The following is a 13,138-nucleotide window of genomic DNA, read 5'->3' on the forward strand; positions in this document are numbered from 1 at the left end:
CCCGATGGTCACTCTGACAGAGCTCTATAGGTCCTCTGTGGAGATGGGAGAAGCTTCCAGAAGGACAACCATCTCTGCAGCACTCCACCAATCTGGCTTTTATGGTAGAGTGGCCAGATGGAAGCCACTCCTCAGTAAAAGGCACATGACAGCCTGCTTAGAGTTTGCCAAAAGGCACATAAAGACTCTCAGACCATGATAAACAAGATTCTCTGATGTGATAAAACCTAGATTGAACTATTTGGCCTAAATCCCAAGCGTCACTACTGGAGGAAACCTGGCACCATCCCTACGGTGAAGCATGGTGGTGGCAGCATCATGCTGTGGGGGTGTTTTTCAGCGGCAGAGACTAGGAGACTAGTCAGGATCGAGGCAAAGATGAACGGAGCAAAGTACAGAGAGATCTTGATGAAAACCTGCTCCAGAGCTCTCAGGATCTCGGAAGGTGAACCTTCGCCCCCAGTCTAACAGGACAACGACCCTCAGCACATAGCCAAGACAATGCAGGAGTGGCTCCGGGACAAGTCTCTGAATGTCCTTCAGTGGTCCAGCCAGAGCCCGGACTTGAACCCTATCGAACATCCCTGGAGAGACATGAAAATAGCTGTGAAGCAACGCTCCCCATCCAACCTGACAGAGATTGAGAGGATCTGCAGAGAAGAATGGGAGAAACCCCCCAAATACAGGTGTGCCAAGCTTGTAGTGTCACACCCAAGAAGACTCAAGGCTATAATTGCTGCCAAAGGTGCTTAAACAAAGTACTGAGTAAAGAGTCTGAATACTGAATATATTTCTGGGGGTTTTTCTTCAGTATTTGCCTTGTCAATATGGGGTATTGTGTGTAGATTGATGAGGGGAAAAAAATTGTCAATCAATTTTAGGATAAGGCTGTAACCTAAAAAAATACGGAACAAGTCAAGGGGTCTGAATACTTCCCGAAGGCACTGTATGTATTTGAGCAGAACTGAAAACCAGTCAAACAGAAAGCATGATTCAATACTGGGGACTGAGTCACTAGACATTTTGACACCAGTCAATGTCTTTCACATTGTGTTGATAATCCATCATAAAATAATATTTTTTTTCGTGAGGGAAGTAGACACCCAAGAGATGGAGGAATACAACAGAAAACATCATTAGTCACCATAGCAGATGTTCAAGACATCACGTGCACATTAGAGATGTTACTGGTGAGAACTACAGCACCTTTTAAATACAGTCATATAATGATACATATAATGTTGCATCTAGAATGTATAACGACACTGTGCTAAATTTCTCATGAACAATTTCAAAAACAAGTACTCAATATTGTGTTACTTCTCTATAGCACCAGGCAGCTGCAAGAAAACTAAATAAATAAATTCAGGGCTATTGGGCTGCTCCACAAGGGGGTGACTGATGCTTTACATAACAATGACAACCTTGCCACTCTTTACTAGAACACACAAACACAGAGCGCCTGCTAATGTCTTTGTACCAAGGGTAATGGGGGATCCAGGTGGATTTATAGCAGTTGACCTGGGATCATCTTAACACTGAAGGTTCCTGCTTTCTGATGGCTGCAGTGTCAGAAGAGCCATGAAGAATCTCTCCTCCTCTCAAGAGGTCAACCACGTCTTACCCTGACTTCTAAGAGACTGAGTTTTGACTGAGTTTGGCACGATAAAGGAAAAGCAAAAAAACAAGCAACTGTATGAAGGGATATATTTTGAGCATGATAAAATAACGCATTGCAGATGAATGAGGGTAACAAAGACATACAGTGCCTTCAGAAAGTATTCAGACCCCTTGACTTTTTCCAAATTTGGTTACATTACAGCCTTATTCTAAAATTGATTAAATAGTTGTTTTTCTTCATCAATCTACACACAACACCCCATAATGACAAAGCAAAAACTGTTAAAAAAAAACTGATCACATAAGTATTCAGACCCTTTACTCAGTACTTTGTTTAAGCACCTTTGGCAGCAATTACAGCCTTGAGTCTTCTTGGGTGTGACTCTACAAGCTTGGCACACCTGTATTTGGGGAGTTTCTCCAATTCTTCTCTGCAGATCCTGTCAAGCTCTGTCAGGTTGGATGGGGAGCGTTGCTGCACAGTTATTTTCAGATCTCTTTCAGGGATGTTCAATAGGGTTCAAGTCCGGGCTCTGGCTGGGCCACTGAAGGACATTCAGAGACTTGTCCCGAAGCCACTCCTGCATTGTCTTGGCTATGTGCTTAGGGTCGTTGTCCTGTTGGAAGGTGAACCTTCGCCCCAAGTCTGAGGTTCTGAGCGCTCTGGAACAGGTTTTCCTCAAGGATCTCTCTGTACTTTGCTCCATTCATCTTTACCTCGATCCTGCCTAGTCTCCCAGTCCCTGACTCTGAAAAACACCCCCACAGCATGATGCTGCCACCACCATGCTTCATGGTGCCAGGTTTCCTCCAGACGTGACGCTTGGCATCAGACCAGAGAATCTTGTTTCTTATTGTCTGAGTGTCTTTATGTGCCTTTCGGCAAACTCCAAGCGGGCTGTCATGTGCCTTTTACTGAAGAGTGGCTTCTGTCTGGCCACTCTACCACCAAGGCCTGATTTGTGGTGTGCTGCAGAAATGGTTGTCCTTCTGGAAGGTTCTCCCATCCCCACAGAGGAACTCTAGAGCTCTGTCAGAGTGACCATTGGGTTCTTGGTCACCTCCCTGACCAAGGCCCTTCTCCCCTGATTGCTCAGTTTGGCCGGGCAGCCAGCTCTAGGAAGATTCTTGGTGGTTCCAAACCTCTTCCATTTAAGAATGATGGAGTTCCCCAAATCTGTGCTTGAAAACAATCCTGTCTCGGAGCTCTACGGACAATTCCTTCGACCTCATGGCTTGGTTTTTGAGCATTTTTGCGTAGAAACATCTCATGGATGATCAATGGAAACAGGATGCACCTGAGCTCAATTTCTAGTCTCATAGCAAAAGGTCTGAATACTTATGTAAGCCATCTTTTTTTTTTAACACATTGTCAAAAATGTCTAAAAACCTCTTCACTTTGTGATTATTGAGTATTGTGTGTAGATTTCAGATTTTTATTTATTTAATCCATTTTAGAATAAGGCTGTAACGTAACAAAATGTGGAAAAAAGTCAAGGGGTCTGAATATTTTCGGGAAAGGCACTGTATATTTTGATGACAAAGCAGTTTTTGCATCCCTACTCACCAGTCCTGTAACAATTCCTGTCCTATTATGCATAGTCACTTTTCCCAGTCTAAAGAATATCACTTGGCAAGGCACACACACACAAACACAGACACACACACGTCTTGCCTCTCTATCAAAAACCTAATCTTGAGGTAAAATGGACCCTCCTCCTATAGCACCATCGGTAATAGACACCATCTCTCCTCCAGGCTCTCTCTTGATAACTATTTCACCTCAGCTGGAGAAACTTGTTACCAGCAAAGGACTTTTTTGTAATACGTAATGTAGGATTCTATCAATCTCTCTCAAATTCAACCCCCCCCCTGTCTCTCTCTAGGTGCAAAGTTGATGGTTGCTCCAAGGTGGCCAATTCCAAAGGTACGATTATTGGATTAGATCAGATCACTGTTGTCTCAGTTCACTCAAAATAATGTAATGGCACCATCTTGTGGATTCTTGAGAAACGAGCACTATATGAGCTTCTGTTAACAATTATTCCATGTGCTCCTGTGTGCCACAGGAGCAGTCCTTTGACAGTGCAGTCGTTATAGGCATCAACCTGGGTGGAGGTTTCCATGGAGCACCAGGGGTAGAGATTTCCTCTAACCCCAGCCTCCCTACTCCTAGCCCCAGACAACCTCCAGCCTTCCAGTGGCTGCCCCACCCAGCCACCCCAACCACTGGGGACCAGCAGGCCGAGAGCACCGGGCAACCCCTCACCAAACGCCACAGGAAGCTGCTGTTAAAGAGCGGGCCTGTAACCCCTAGTGGTGCGCGCTCTGGTGAAGAGGACAGTCGGCTACAGGGCCTGGCGCAAACCCAGGCGTCCCGTCGCCGCCTGCTCAGGGAGGTCTGCGCCAAATACCAGCCGGGTGTCACCGAGCGCCCAGTGTCCCGCCGGCAGGTGTCCCGCGTCTACGTGGAGGACAGGTGTTGTAACTTTAGTGGTTAATTTCATTGAGAATTATTTACAGATATTATTTACAGTACATAACTTATATGTATAATTGTATTTCATTGCAATTCATGTTCCCGGCTGATCTTGAGGTCCCACCCCCGTCCATATAATTGAATTCATTGTGATCTAAAAAGGCAGAACTGATCCGAAATCAGGATTCCTAGATACATACAGGACACAGCCCCAGATAACTATGAATATATTTGTGTTGTACTGTTTAATAATAGGTCAGGCCTTCTGTACTGTGAGGTGCCCAAAGCCGGCTGCTCCAACTGGAAACGGGTGCTGATGGTCCTGGGCGGCAGCGCCACCTCCACGCACATCATCGCCCACGACGACGCCCACTACGCCAACCAGCTCCGCCGACTGGACGCCTTCGACCAGGCGGGCGTGGCCGAGCGCCTCCGTTCCTACACCAAGGTCCTCTTTGTACGGGAGCCCTTCGAGAGGCTGGTTTCCGCCTTCCGCGACAAGTTCGAGAGCCCCAACTCGTACTACCACCCAGTGTTCGGCCGGCCCATCATCTCCCGGTACCGGGCCAACGCCTCACGCTCCGCCCTGAGGACCGGCGCCGGGGTCACCTTCAGAGAGTTTGTCCAGTACCTGTTGGATGTGAGGCGGCCCGTGGGCATGGACATCCACTGGGAGCCGGTCAGCCAGCTTTGCAGCCCCTGCCTGCTGCGCAACGACTTCATCGGGAAGTTCGAGAACCTGAAGGAGGAGGCCAACTTCCTGCTACGGAGCATCGGGGCACCTAGAAACCTGACTTTCCCTGACTTTAAAGACAGGAACCCAAAGGCAGAAAGGACTTCCTCCTCCATCACCCAGAGATACTTTGAACAATTGAACTCCACAGAAAGACAGAGGGCCTATGACTTTTATTACATGGATTATCTGATGTTTAACTACCCCAAGCCCTTTAAAGACCTGTACTGAGGTACTGGCTGGATTGCCCGGTTGAGGTTATTAATATGAACACTACGGAAGAGATTATTATCCTGTGGGACTTGAATAAGCACTACAGGCACATTCATGTCAAATATTATTTTTACAGGTCTTATTTACAAATGGCTAAAATAATGATTTAATGTAATTACTTTGGACATAGGTTGTAGGCCTACAGCTTTTTTATCATAAAGCTTTGTATGGTGTGTCAAATGCATTTGCATTGATTGGCAGACCAGTGACTTCTATGAAGTGACCTGTACTTTGGGTAAAGAATGAGTGATCTGTTATTGTTATTGTTTTTCAGCCTTGTTTACGTGAAGGTATACTTTCTGGTCCTCTTCAATAATGTGTATTCTTATTCTGCAGGCTAAGTTCATGAAAAGAAGAGAAAGAGAGAGGCTAGATATACTCTCCCAGAGCAAAGGCTTGTGTTTGCAGATACTGTAACGGATTTCATAGCTACTGCTTACTGATGAGAAATCAAATTGAATATAATTCAATTTGATTTCAAAACCACACTTGCTTTTATTCAATTTTTATTTAACTAGGCAAGTCAGTTGAGAACCAATTCTTATTTACAATGACTGCCAAACGTTTGGACACACCTACTCATTCAAACATATTTTAGATTCCTCCTTTCCTGTGGCGGTCCTCATGAGAGCCAGTTTCATCATAGCGCTGATGGTTTTTGCGACTGCACTTGAAGAAACTTTCAAAGTTCTTGAAATTATCCGGATTGACTGACCATAAAGTAATGATGGACTGTCATTTCTATTTGAGCTGTTCTTGCCATAATATGGACTTGGTCTTTTACCAAATAAGGCTATCTTCTGTATACCACCCCTACCTTGTCACAACACAACTGGATGGCTCAAATGCATTAAGAACGAAAGAAATTCCACAAATTAACTTTTAACAAGGCACACCTGTAAATTGAAATGCATTCCAGGTGACTACCTCATGCAGCTAGTTGAGAGAATGCCAAGCATGTGCATAGCTGTCATCAAGGCAAAGGGTGGCTACTTTGAAGAATTTCTAATATAAAATATATTTTGATTTGTTTAACACCTTTTTGGTTGCTACATGATTCCATATTTAATTGTTTTGATGTCTTCACTATTATTCTACAATGTAGAAAATAGTACAAAAATTAAGAAAAACCCTTGAATGAGTAGGTGCATCCACATTTTTGACTGGTACTGAATATGGGCCTAATGTTACAATACAAATGATTACACTGTAAAAGAGAATGTACAATTGTTCTACATGTCTGTGCAGAAGTGTTCCATCTACAAACGTGATTTCAATCCCCAAGCATTGACACTGCCAATTTTCATTTGTTTGGGTTTTCAAGCGCCTTTACTATGAATAAATGTTAAGTAATTAAAAAAAAACATGTATCTATTGTTTTTCCACATCTGGTTTTAGGAAAAGTGACAAATGTTACCCCCCCACTTCAAATGACAAATTTGACACTTTATTTATCTAATCTGAGTTAAAGTGTCGTGTCTCATTCCCCTGGCCTGTGGGTCACTCTTAGCCTCACTCCCCCTCTTTCTTTGTCTCTCATCAGGCCGGGGCCCCCAGGCGCAGCGTCAGGAAGTACATGGTGCTCAGAGGACTCATCAGAACCATAGATGGACACAGTTTGGCCAATTGAGATAAACATTACGACACAGGCACATGGATGCAAATTAATTGGTTTCACTCTTCTGAGCAGTCATAGATCTACAGTATGTACCATATCGAAGGTTTTTCAATATTCCTTGTCTGAGTCAATGTAAGTTCATCAACTAAGATAAGGTTCAGGGTTATAATTTAACTTAGGTATCACTAAAACGGTTGGTGGTATGTTGCGAATCTGCCTTAGGTCGGAGCATAGGAAATTAGGTTACTGAACAAAAATATGAACGCAACAAGCAACAATTTCAAAGATTTTGCTGAGTTACAGTTCATATAAAGGAAATCAATGAATTGAAATAAATGAATTAGGCCCCAATAATGTATGGATTTCACATGACACTCTTGACTCAATGATGAAAATAGTCTTGGCCTCTAAACCTTCAAGCTGCATAGTGGACCCTATTCCAACTAAACTACTGAAAGAGCTGCTTTCTGTGCTTGGCCCTCCTATGTTGATTATAATAAATGGCTTCCTATCCACCGGAGGTGTACCAAATTCACTAAAAGTGGCAGTAATAAAGCCTCTCTTGAAAAAGCCAAACCTTGACCAAGAAAATTTTAAAAACGATCTGCCTTTATCGAATCTCCCATTCCTCTCAAAATGTTTTGAAAAATCTGTTGCGCAGCAACTCACTGCCTTCCTGAAGACAAACAATGGATACAAAATGCTTCAGTCTGGTTCTAGACCTCATCATAGCACTGAGACTGCACTTGTGAAGGTGGTAAATGACCTTTTAATGGTGTCAGACCGAGGCTCCGCATCTGTCCTCGTGCTCCTAGACCTTAGTGCTACTTTTGATACCATCGATCACCACATTCTTTTGGAGAGATTGGAAACCCAAATTGGTCTAAAACGACAAGTTCTGGCCTGGTTTAGGTCTTATCTGTCGAAAGATATCAGTTTGTCTCTGTGGATGGTTTGTCCTCTGACAAATCCACTGTCAATTTCGGTGTTCCTCAAGGTTCTGTTTTAGGACCACTATTGTTTTCACTATATATTTTACCTCTTGGTGATGTCATTCTGAAACATAATGTTAACTTTCACTGCTAAGTGGATGACACACAGCTGTACATTTCAATGAAACATGGTGAAGCCCCAAAATTGCCCTCCCTGGAAGCCTGTGTTTCAGACATAAGGAAGAGGATGGCGGCAAATGTTCTACTTTTAAACTTGGACAAACAGAGTTGCTTGATCTAGGTCCCAAGAAACAAAGAGATCTTCTGTTGAATCTGACAATTAATCTTGATGGTTGTATAGTCGTCTCAAATAATACTGTGAAGGACCTCGAAGTTACTCTGGACCCTGATCCCTCTTTTGACAAACATATCAAGACTGTTTCAAGGACAGCTTTTTTTCCATCTACGTAACATTGCAAAAACCAGAAACTTTCTGTCCAAAAAGTATGCAGAAAAATGAATCCATGCTTTTGTCACTTCTATGTTAAACTACTGCAATGCTCTACTTTCCGGTCACCCGGATAAAGCACTAAATAAACTTCAGCTAGTGCTAAACACGACTGCTAGAATCTTGACTAGAATCAAAAGATTTGATCATATTACTTCAATGCTAGCCTCTCTACACTGGCTTCCTGTTAAGGCAAGGGCTGCTTTCAAGGTTTTACTGCTAACCTACAAAGCATTATATGGGCTTGCTCCTACTTATCTTTCCGATTTGGTTCTGCCGTACATACCTACACGTCACAAGACGCAGGCCTCCTTATTGACCCTAGAAATTCTTAGCAAACAGCTGGAGGCAAGGCTTTCTGCTATAGAACTCTGTTTTTATGGAATGGTCTGCCTATCCATGTGAGAGACACAGACTCGGTCTCGACCTTTAACTATTTATTGATGACTCGTCTCTTCAGTATGTCCTATGATTGAGTGTAGTCTGGCCCAGGGGTGTGAAGGTGAACAGGAAGGCATTGGAGCAACAAACCGCCCTTGCTGTCTCCGCCTGGCCGGTTCTCCTCTCTCCACTGGGATTCTCTGCCTCTAACCCTATTATGGGGGCTGAGTCACTGGCGCTCTTCCATGCCGTCTCTAGGAGGGGTGCGTCACTTGAGTGGATTGGGGGGGGCATGTCTCAGGGGAGTAGGTTGGTGGTTGAAGATTTCCCTCTAGTGGTGTGGGGGCTGTGCTTTGGCAAAGTGGGTGGGGTTATATCCTGCTATTTGGCCCTGTCCGTAGTAATCTGTCGAACAGGGCCACAGTGTCTCCCGACTAGAGGTCGACCGATTAATCGGAATGGCAGATTAATTAGGGCTGATTTCAAGGTTTCATAACAATCGGTAACAATCAGTAATGTACACGATCATGGCCTATTTACATTGCACTCCATGAGGAGACTGCGTGGCAGACTGACTACCTGTTATGCGAGTGCAGCAAGGAGCCGAGGTAAGGTGCTAGCTAGAATTAAACGTATCTTATAAAAAACAATGAATCTTAACATAATATCTAGTTAACTACACATGGTTGATGATATTACTAGTTTATCTAGCTTGTCCTGTGTTGCATATAATCAATGCAGTACCTGTTAATTTATCATAGAATCATAGCCTACTTCGCCAAACAGGTGATTTAACAAGAGCATTTGCAAAAAAGCACAGTCGTTGCACCAATGCACCTAACCATCAACATCAATGCCTTTCTTAAAATCAATACACAAGTATATACACTGCTCAAAAAAATAAAGGGAACACTTAAACAACACAATATAACTCCAAGTCAATCACACTTCTGTGAAATCAAACTGTCCACTTAGGAAGCAACACTGATTGACAATAAATGTCACATGCTGTCACATGCTGTTGTGCAAATGGAATAGACAGAAATACACCCTCAATAAAGGAGTGGTTCTGCAGGTGGTGACCAGACCATTTCTCAGTTCCTATGCTTCCTGGCTGATGTTTTGGTCACTTTTGAATGCTGGCGGTGCTTTCACTCTAGTGGTAGCATGAGACGGAGTCTACAACCCACACAAGTGGCTCAGGTAGTGCAGCTCATCCAGGATGGCACACCAATGCGAGCTGTGGCAAGAAGGTTTGCTGTGTCTGTCAGCGTAGTGTCCAGAGCATGGAGGCGCTACCAGGATACAGGCCAGTACATCAGGAGACATGGAGGAGGCCGTAGGAGGGCAACAACCCAGCAGCAGGACCACTACCTCCGCCTTTGTGCAAGGAGGAGCAAGAGGAGCACTGCCAGAGCCCTGCAAAATGACCTCCAGCGGGCCACAAATGTGCATATGTCTGCTCAAACGGTCAGAAACAGACTCCATGAGGGTGGTATGAGGGCCCGATGTCCACAGGTGGGGGTTGTGCTTACAGCCCAACACCGTGCAGGACGTTTGGCATTTGCCAGAGAACACCAAGATTGGCAAATTCGCCACTGGCGCCCTGGGCTTTTCACAGATGAAAGCAGGTTCACACTGAGCACATGTGACAGACTGGAGACGCCGTGGAGAACGTTCTGCTGCCTGCAACATCCTCCATCATGACTGGTTTGGCGGTGGGTCAGTCATGGTGTGGGGTGGCATTTCTTTGGGGGCCCGCACAGCCCTCCATGTGCTCGCAGGAGGTAGCCTGACTGCCATTAGGTACCGAGATGAGATCCTCAGACCCCTTGCGAGACCATATGCTGGTGCGGTTGGCCCTGGGTTCCTCCTAATGCAAGACAATGCTAGACCTCATGTGGCTGGAGTGTGTCAGCAGTTCCTGCAAGAGGAAGGCGTTGATGCTATGGACTGGTCCGCCCGTTCCCCAGACCTGAATCCAATTGAGCACATCTGGGACATCATGTCTCGCTCCATCCACCAACAGTTGCACCATAGACTGTCCAGGAGTTGGCGGATGCTTTAGTCCAGGTCTGGGAGGAGATCCCTCAGGAGACCATCCGCCACCTCATCAGGAGCATGCCCAGGAGTTGTAGGGAGGTCATAAAGGCACGTGGAGGCCACACACACTACTGAGCCTCATTTTGGCTTGTTTTAAGGACATTACATCAAAGGTGGATCAGCCTGTAGTGTGGTTTTCCACTTTAAGTTTGAGTGCGACTCCAAATCCAGACCTCCATGGGTTGATAAATTTGATTTCCATTGATCATTTTTGCGTGATTTTTGTTGTCAGCACATTCAACTATGTAAAGAAAAAAGTATTTAATAAGAATATTTCATTCATTCAGATCTAGGATGTGTTATTTTAGTGTTCCCTTTATTTTTTTGAGCAGTGAATTTTTAAACCTGCATATTTAGTTAATGTTGCCTGCTAACATTCATTTATTTTAACTAGGGAAATTGTGTCACTTCTCTTGCGTTCTGTGCAACAGAGTCAGGGTATATGCATCAGTTTGGGCCACCTGGCTCGTTGCGAACTGTGAAGACTATTTCTTCCTAACAAAGACAGCCAACTTCGCCAAACGGGGGATGATTTAATAAAAGCGCATTTGAGAAAAAAGCACAATCGTTGCACGAATGTACCTAACCATAAGCATCAATGCCTTTCTTAAAATCAATACACAGAAGTATATATTTTTAAACCTGCATATTTAGTTTAAACAAATCCAGGTTAGCAGGCAATATTAAACTAGGGAAATTGTGTCACTTCTCTTGTGTTCATTGCAAGCAGAGTCATTGAAGGTTGTGTAATGTAACAGGAATATTTAGACTTATGGATGCCACCCGTTAGATAAAATACGGAACGGTTCCGTATTTCACTGAAAGAATAAACGTTTTGTTATCAAAATGATAGATTCCGGATTTGACCATATTAATGACCTAAGGCTCATATTTCTGATTATATTATAATTAAGTCTATGATTTGATAGAGCAGTCTGACTAAGCGGTGGTAGGCAGCAGCAGGCTCGTAAGCATTCATTCAAACAGCACTTTCGTGCATTTGCCAGCAGCTCTTCGCTGTGCTTCAAGCATTGCGCTGTTTATGACTTCAAGCCTATCAACTCCCGAGATTAGGCTGGCAATACTAAAGTACCTATTAGAACATCCAATAGTCAAAGGTATATGAAATACAAATGGTATAGAGAGAAATAGTCCTATAACAACTACAACCTAAAACTTCTTACCTGGGAATATTGAAGACTCATGTTAAAAGGAACCACCAGCTTTCATATGTTCTCATGTTCTGAGCAAGGAACTTAAACGTTAGCTTTTTTACATGGCACATATTGCACTTTTACTTTCTTCTCCAACACGTTGTTTTTGCATTATTTAAACCAAATTGAACATTTTATTATTTATTTGAGACTAAATTGATTTTATTGATGTATAATATTAAGTTAAAATAAGTGTTAATTCAGTATTGTTGTAATTGTCATTATTACAAATATATATATATATAAAAATCGACCGATTAATCGGAAGCAGTTTTTTTTGGGGGTCCTCCAATAATCGGTATCAGTATCGGCGTTGAAATAAATCATAATCGGTTGACCTCTACTCCCGACCCCTCCTGTCTCAGCCCCCAGTATTTATGCTGCAATAGTTTGTGTCGGGGGGCTAGTGTCAGTCTGTTATATGTGGAGTATTTCTCATGTCTTATCTGGTGTGCTGTGTGAATGTAAGTATTCTCCCTCTAATTCTCTCGCTCTCTTTTTTCTCTTTTTTCTCCTCTCTCTTTCTCTCTCTCTCTCTTCTCTCTCTCTCTCTCTCTCTCTCTCTCTCTCTCTCTCTCTCTCTCTCTCTCTCTCTCTCTCTCTCTCTCTCTCTCTCTCTCTCTCTCTCTCTCTCTCTCTCTCTCTCTCTCTCTCTCTCTCTCTCTCTCTCTCTCTCTCTCTCTCTCTCTCTCTCTCTCTCTCTCTCTCTCTCTCTCTCTCTCTCTCTCTCTCTCTCTCTCTCTCTCTCTCTCTCTCTCTCTCTCTCTCTCTCTCTCCTCTCGAAGGACCTGAGCCCTAGGACCATGCCTCAGGACTACCTGGCCTGATGACTCCTTGCTGTCCCCAGTCCACCTGGTCATGCTGCTGCTCCAGTTTCAACTGTTCTGCCTACGGCTATTGAATCCTTACCCGTTCACTGGGCATGCTACCTTGTCCCGGACCTGCTGTTTTGGACTCTCTCTCTACCGCACCTGCTGTTTCTAACTCTGAATGATCGGCTCCTGAGGTGCTGACCTGTTGCACCCTCTACAACCATTGTGATTATTATTATCTGACTCTGCTGGTCATCTATGAACATTTGAACATCTTGGCCATGTTCTGTTATAATCTCCACCTGGCACACCCAGAAGAGGACTGGCCACCGCTCAGAGCCTGGTTCCTCTCTAGGTTTCTTCCTAGGTTCTGGCCATTCTAGGGAGTTTTTCCTAGCCACCGTGCTTCTACATCTGCATTGCTTGCTGTTTGGGGTTTTAGGCTGGGTTTCTGTACAGCACTTT

The 13,138-nt window shown here is 44.0% G+C and overlaps 1 protein-coding gene across 1 annotated transcript in view; it reads left to right on the forward strand.

Moving 5' to 3' along the window:
* The window catches only part of LOC118400981 (carbohydrate sulfotransferase 8-like), an 86,382-nt gene extending 79,927 nt beyond the window's left edge, over positions 1-6,455 (forward strand). The window contains exons 3-5 of the mRNA XM_035798048.2: positions 3,507-3,547; positions 3,690-4,099; positions 4,355-6,455. Coding sequence (XP_035653941.1) covers positions 3,507-3,547; positions 3,690-4,099; positions 4,355-5,063 — 1,160 coding nt within the window. The 3' untranslated portion in view covers positions 5,064-6,455. The remainder of the gene's footprint in view (positions 1-3,506; positions 3,548-3,689; positions 4,100-4,354) is intronic.
* Positions 6,456-13,138: the final 6,683 nt, after the last annotated feature.

This window comes from Oncorhynchus keta, chromosome 22 (assembly GCF_023373465.1).
Source record: "Oncorhynchus keta strain PuntledgeMale-10-30-2019 chromosome 22, Oket_V2, whole genome shotgun sequence".
Classification (NCBI taxonomy): Eukaryota; Metazoa; Chordata; class Actinopteri; order Salmoniformes; family Salmonidae; genus Oncorhynchus; species Oncorhynchus keta.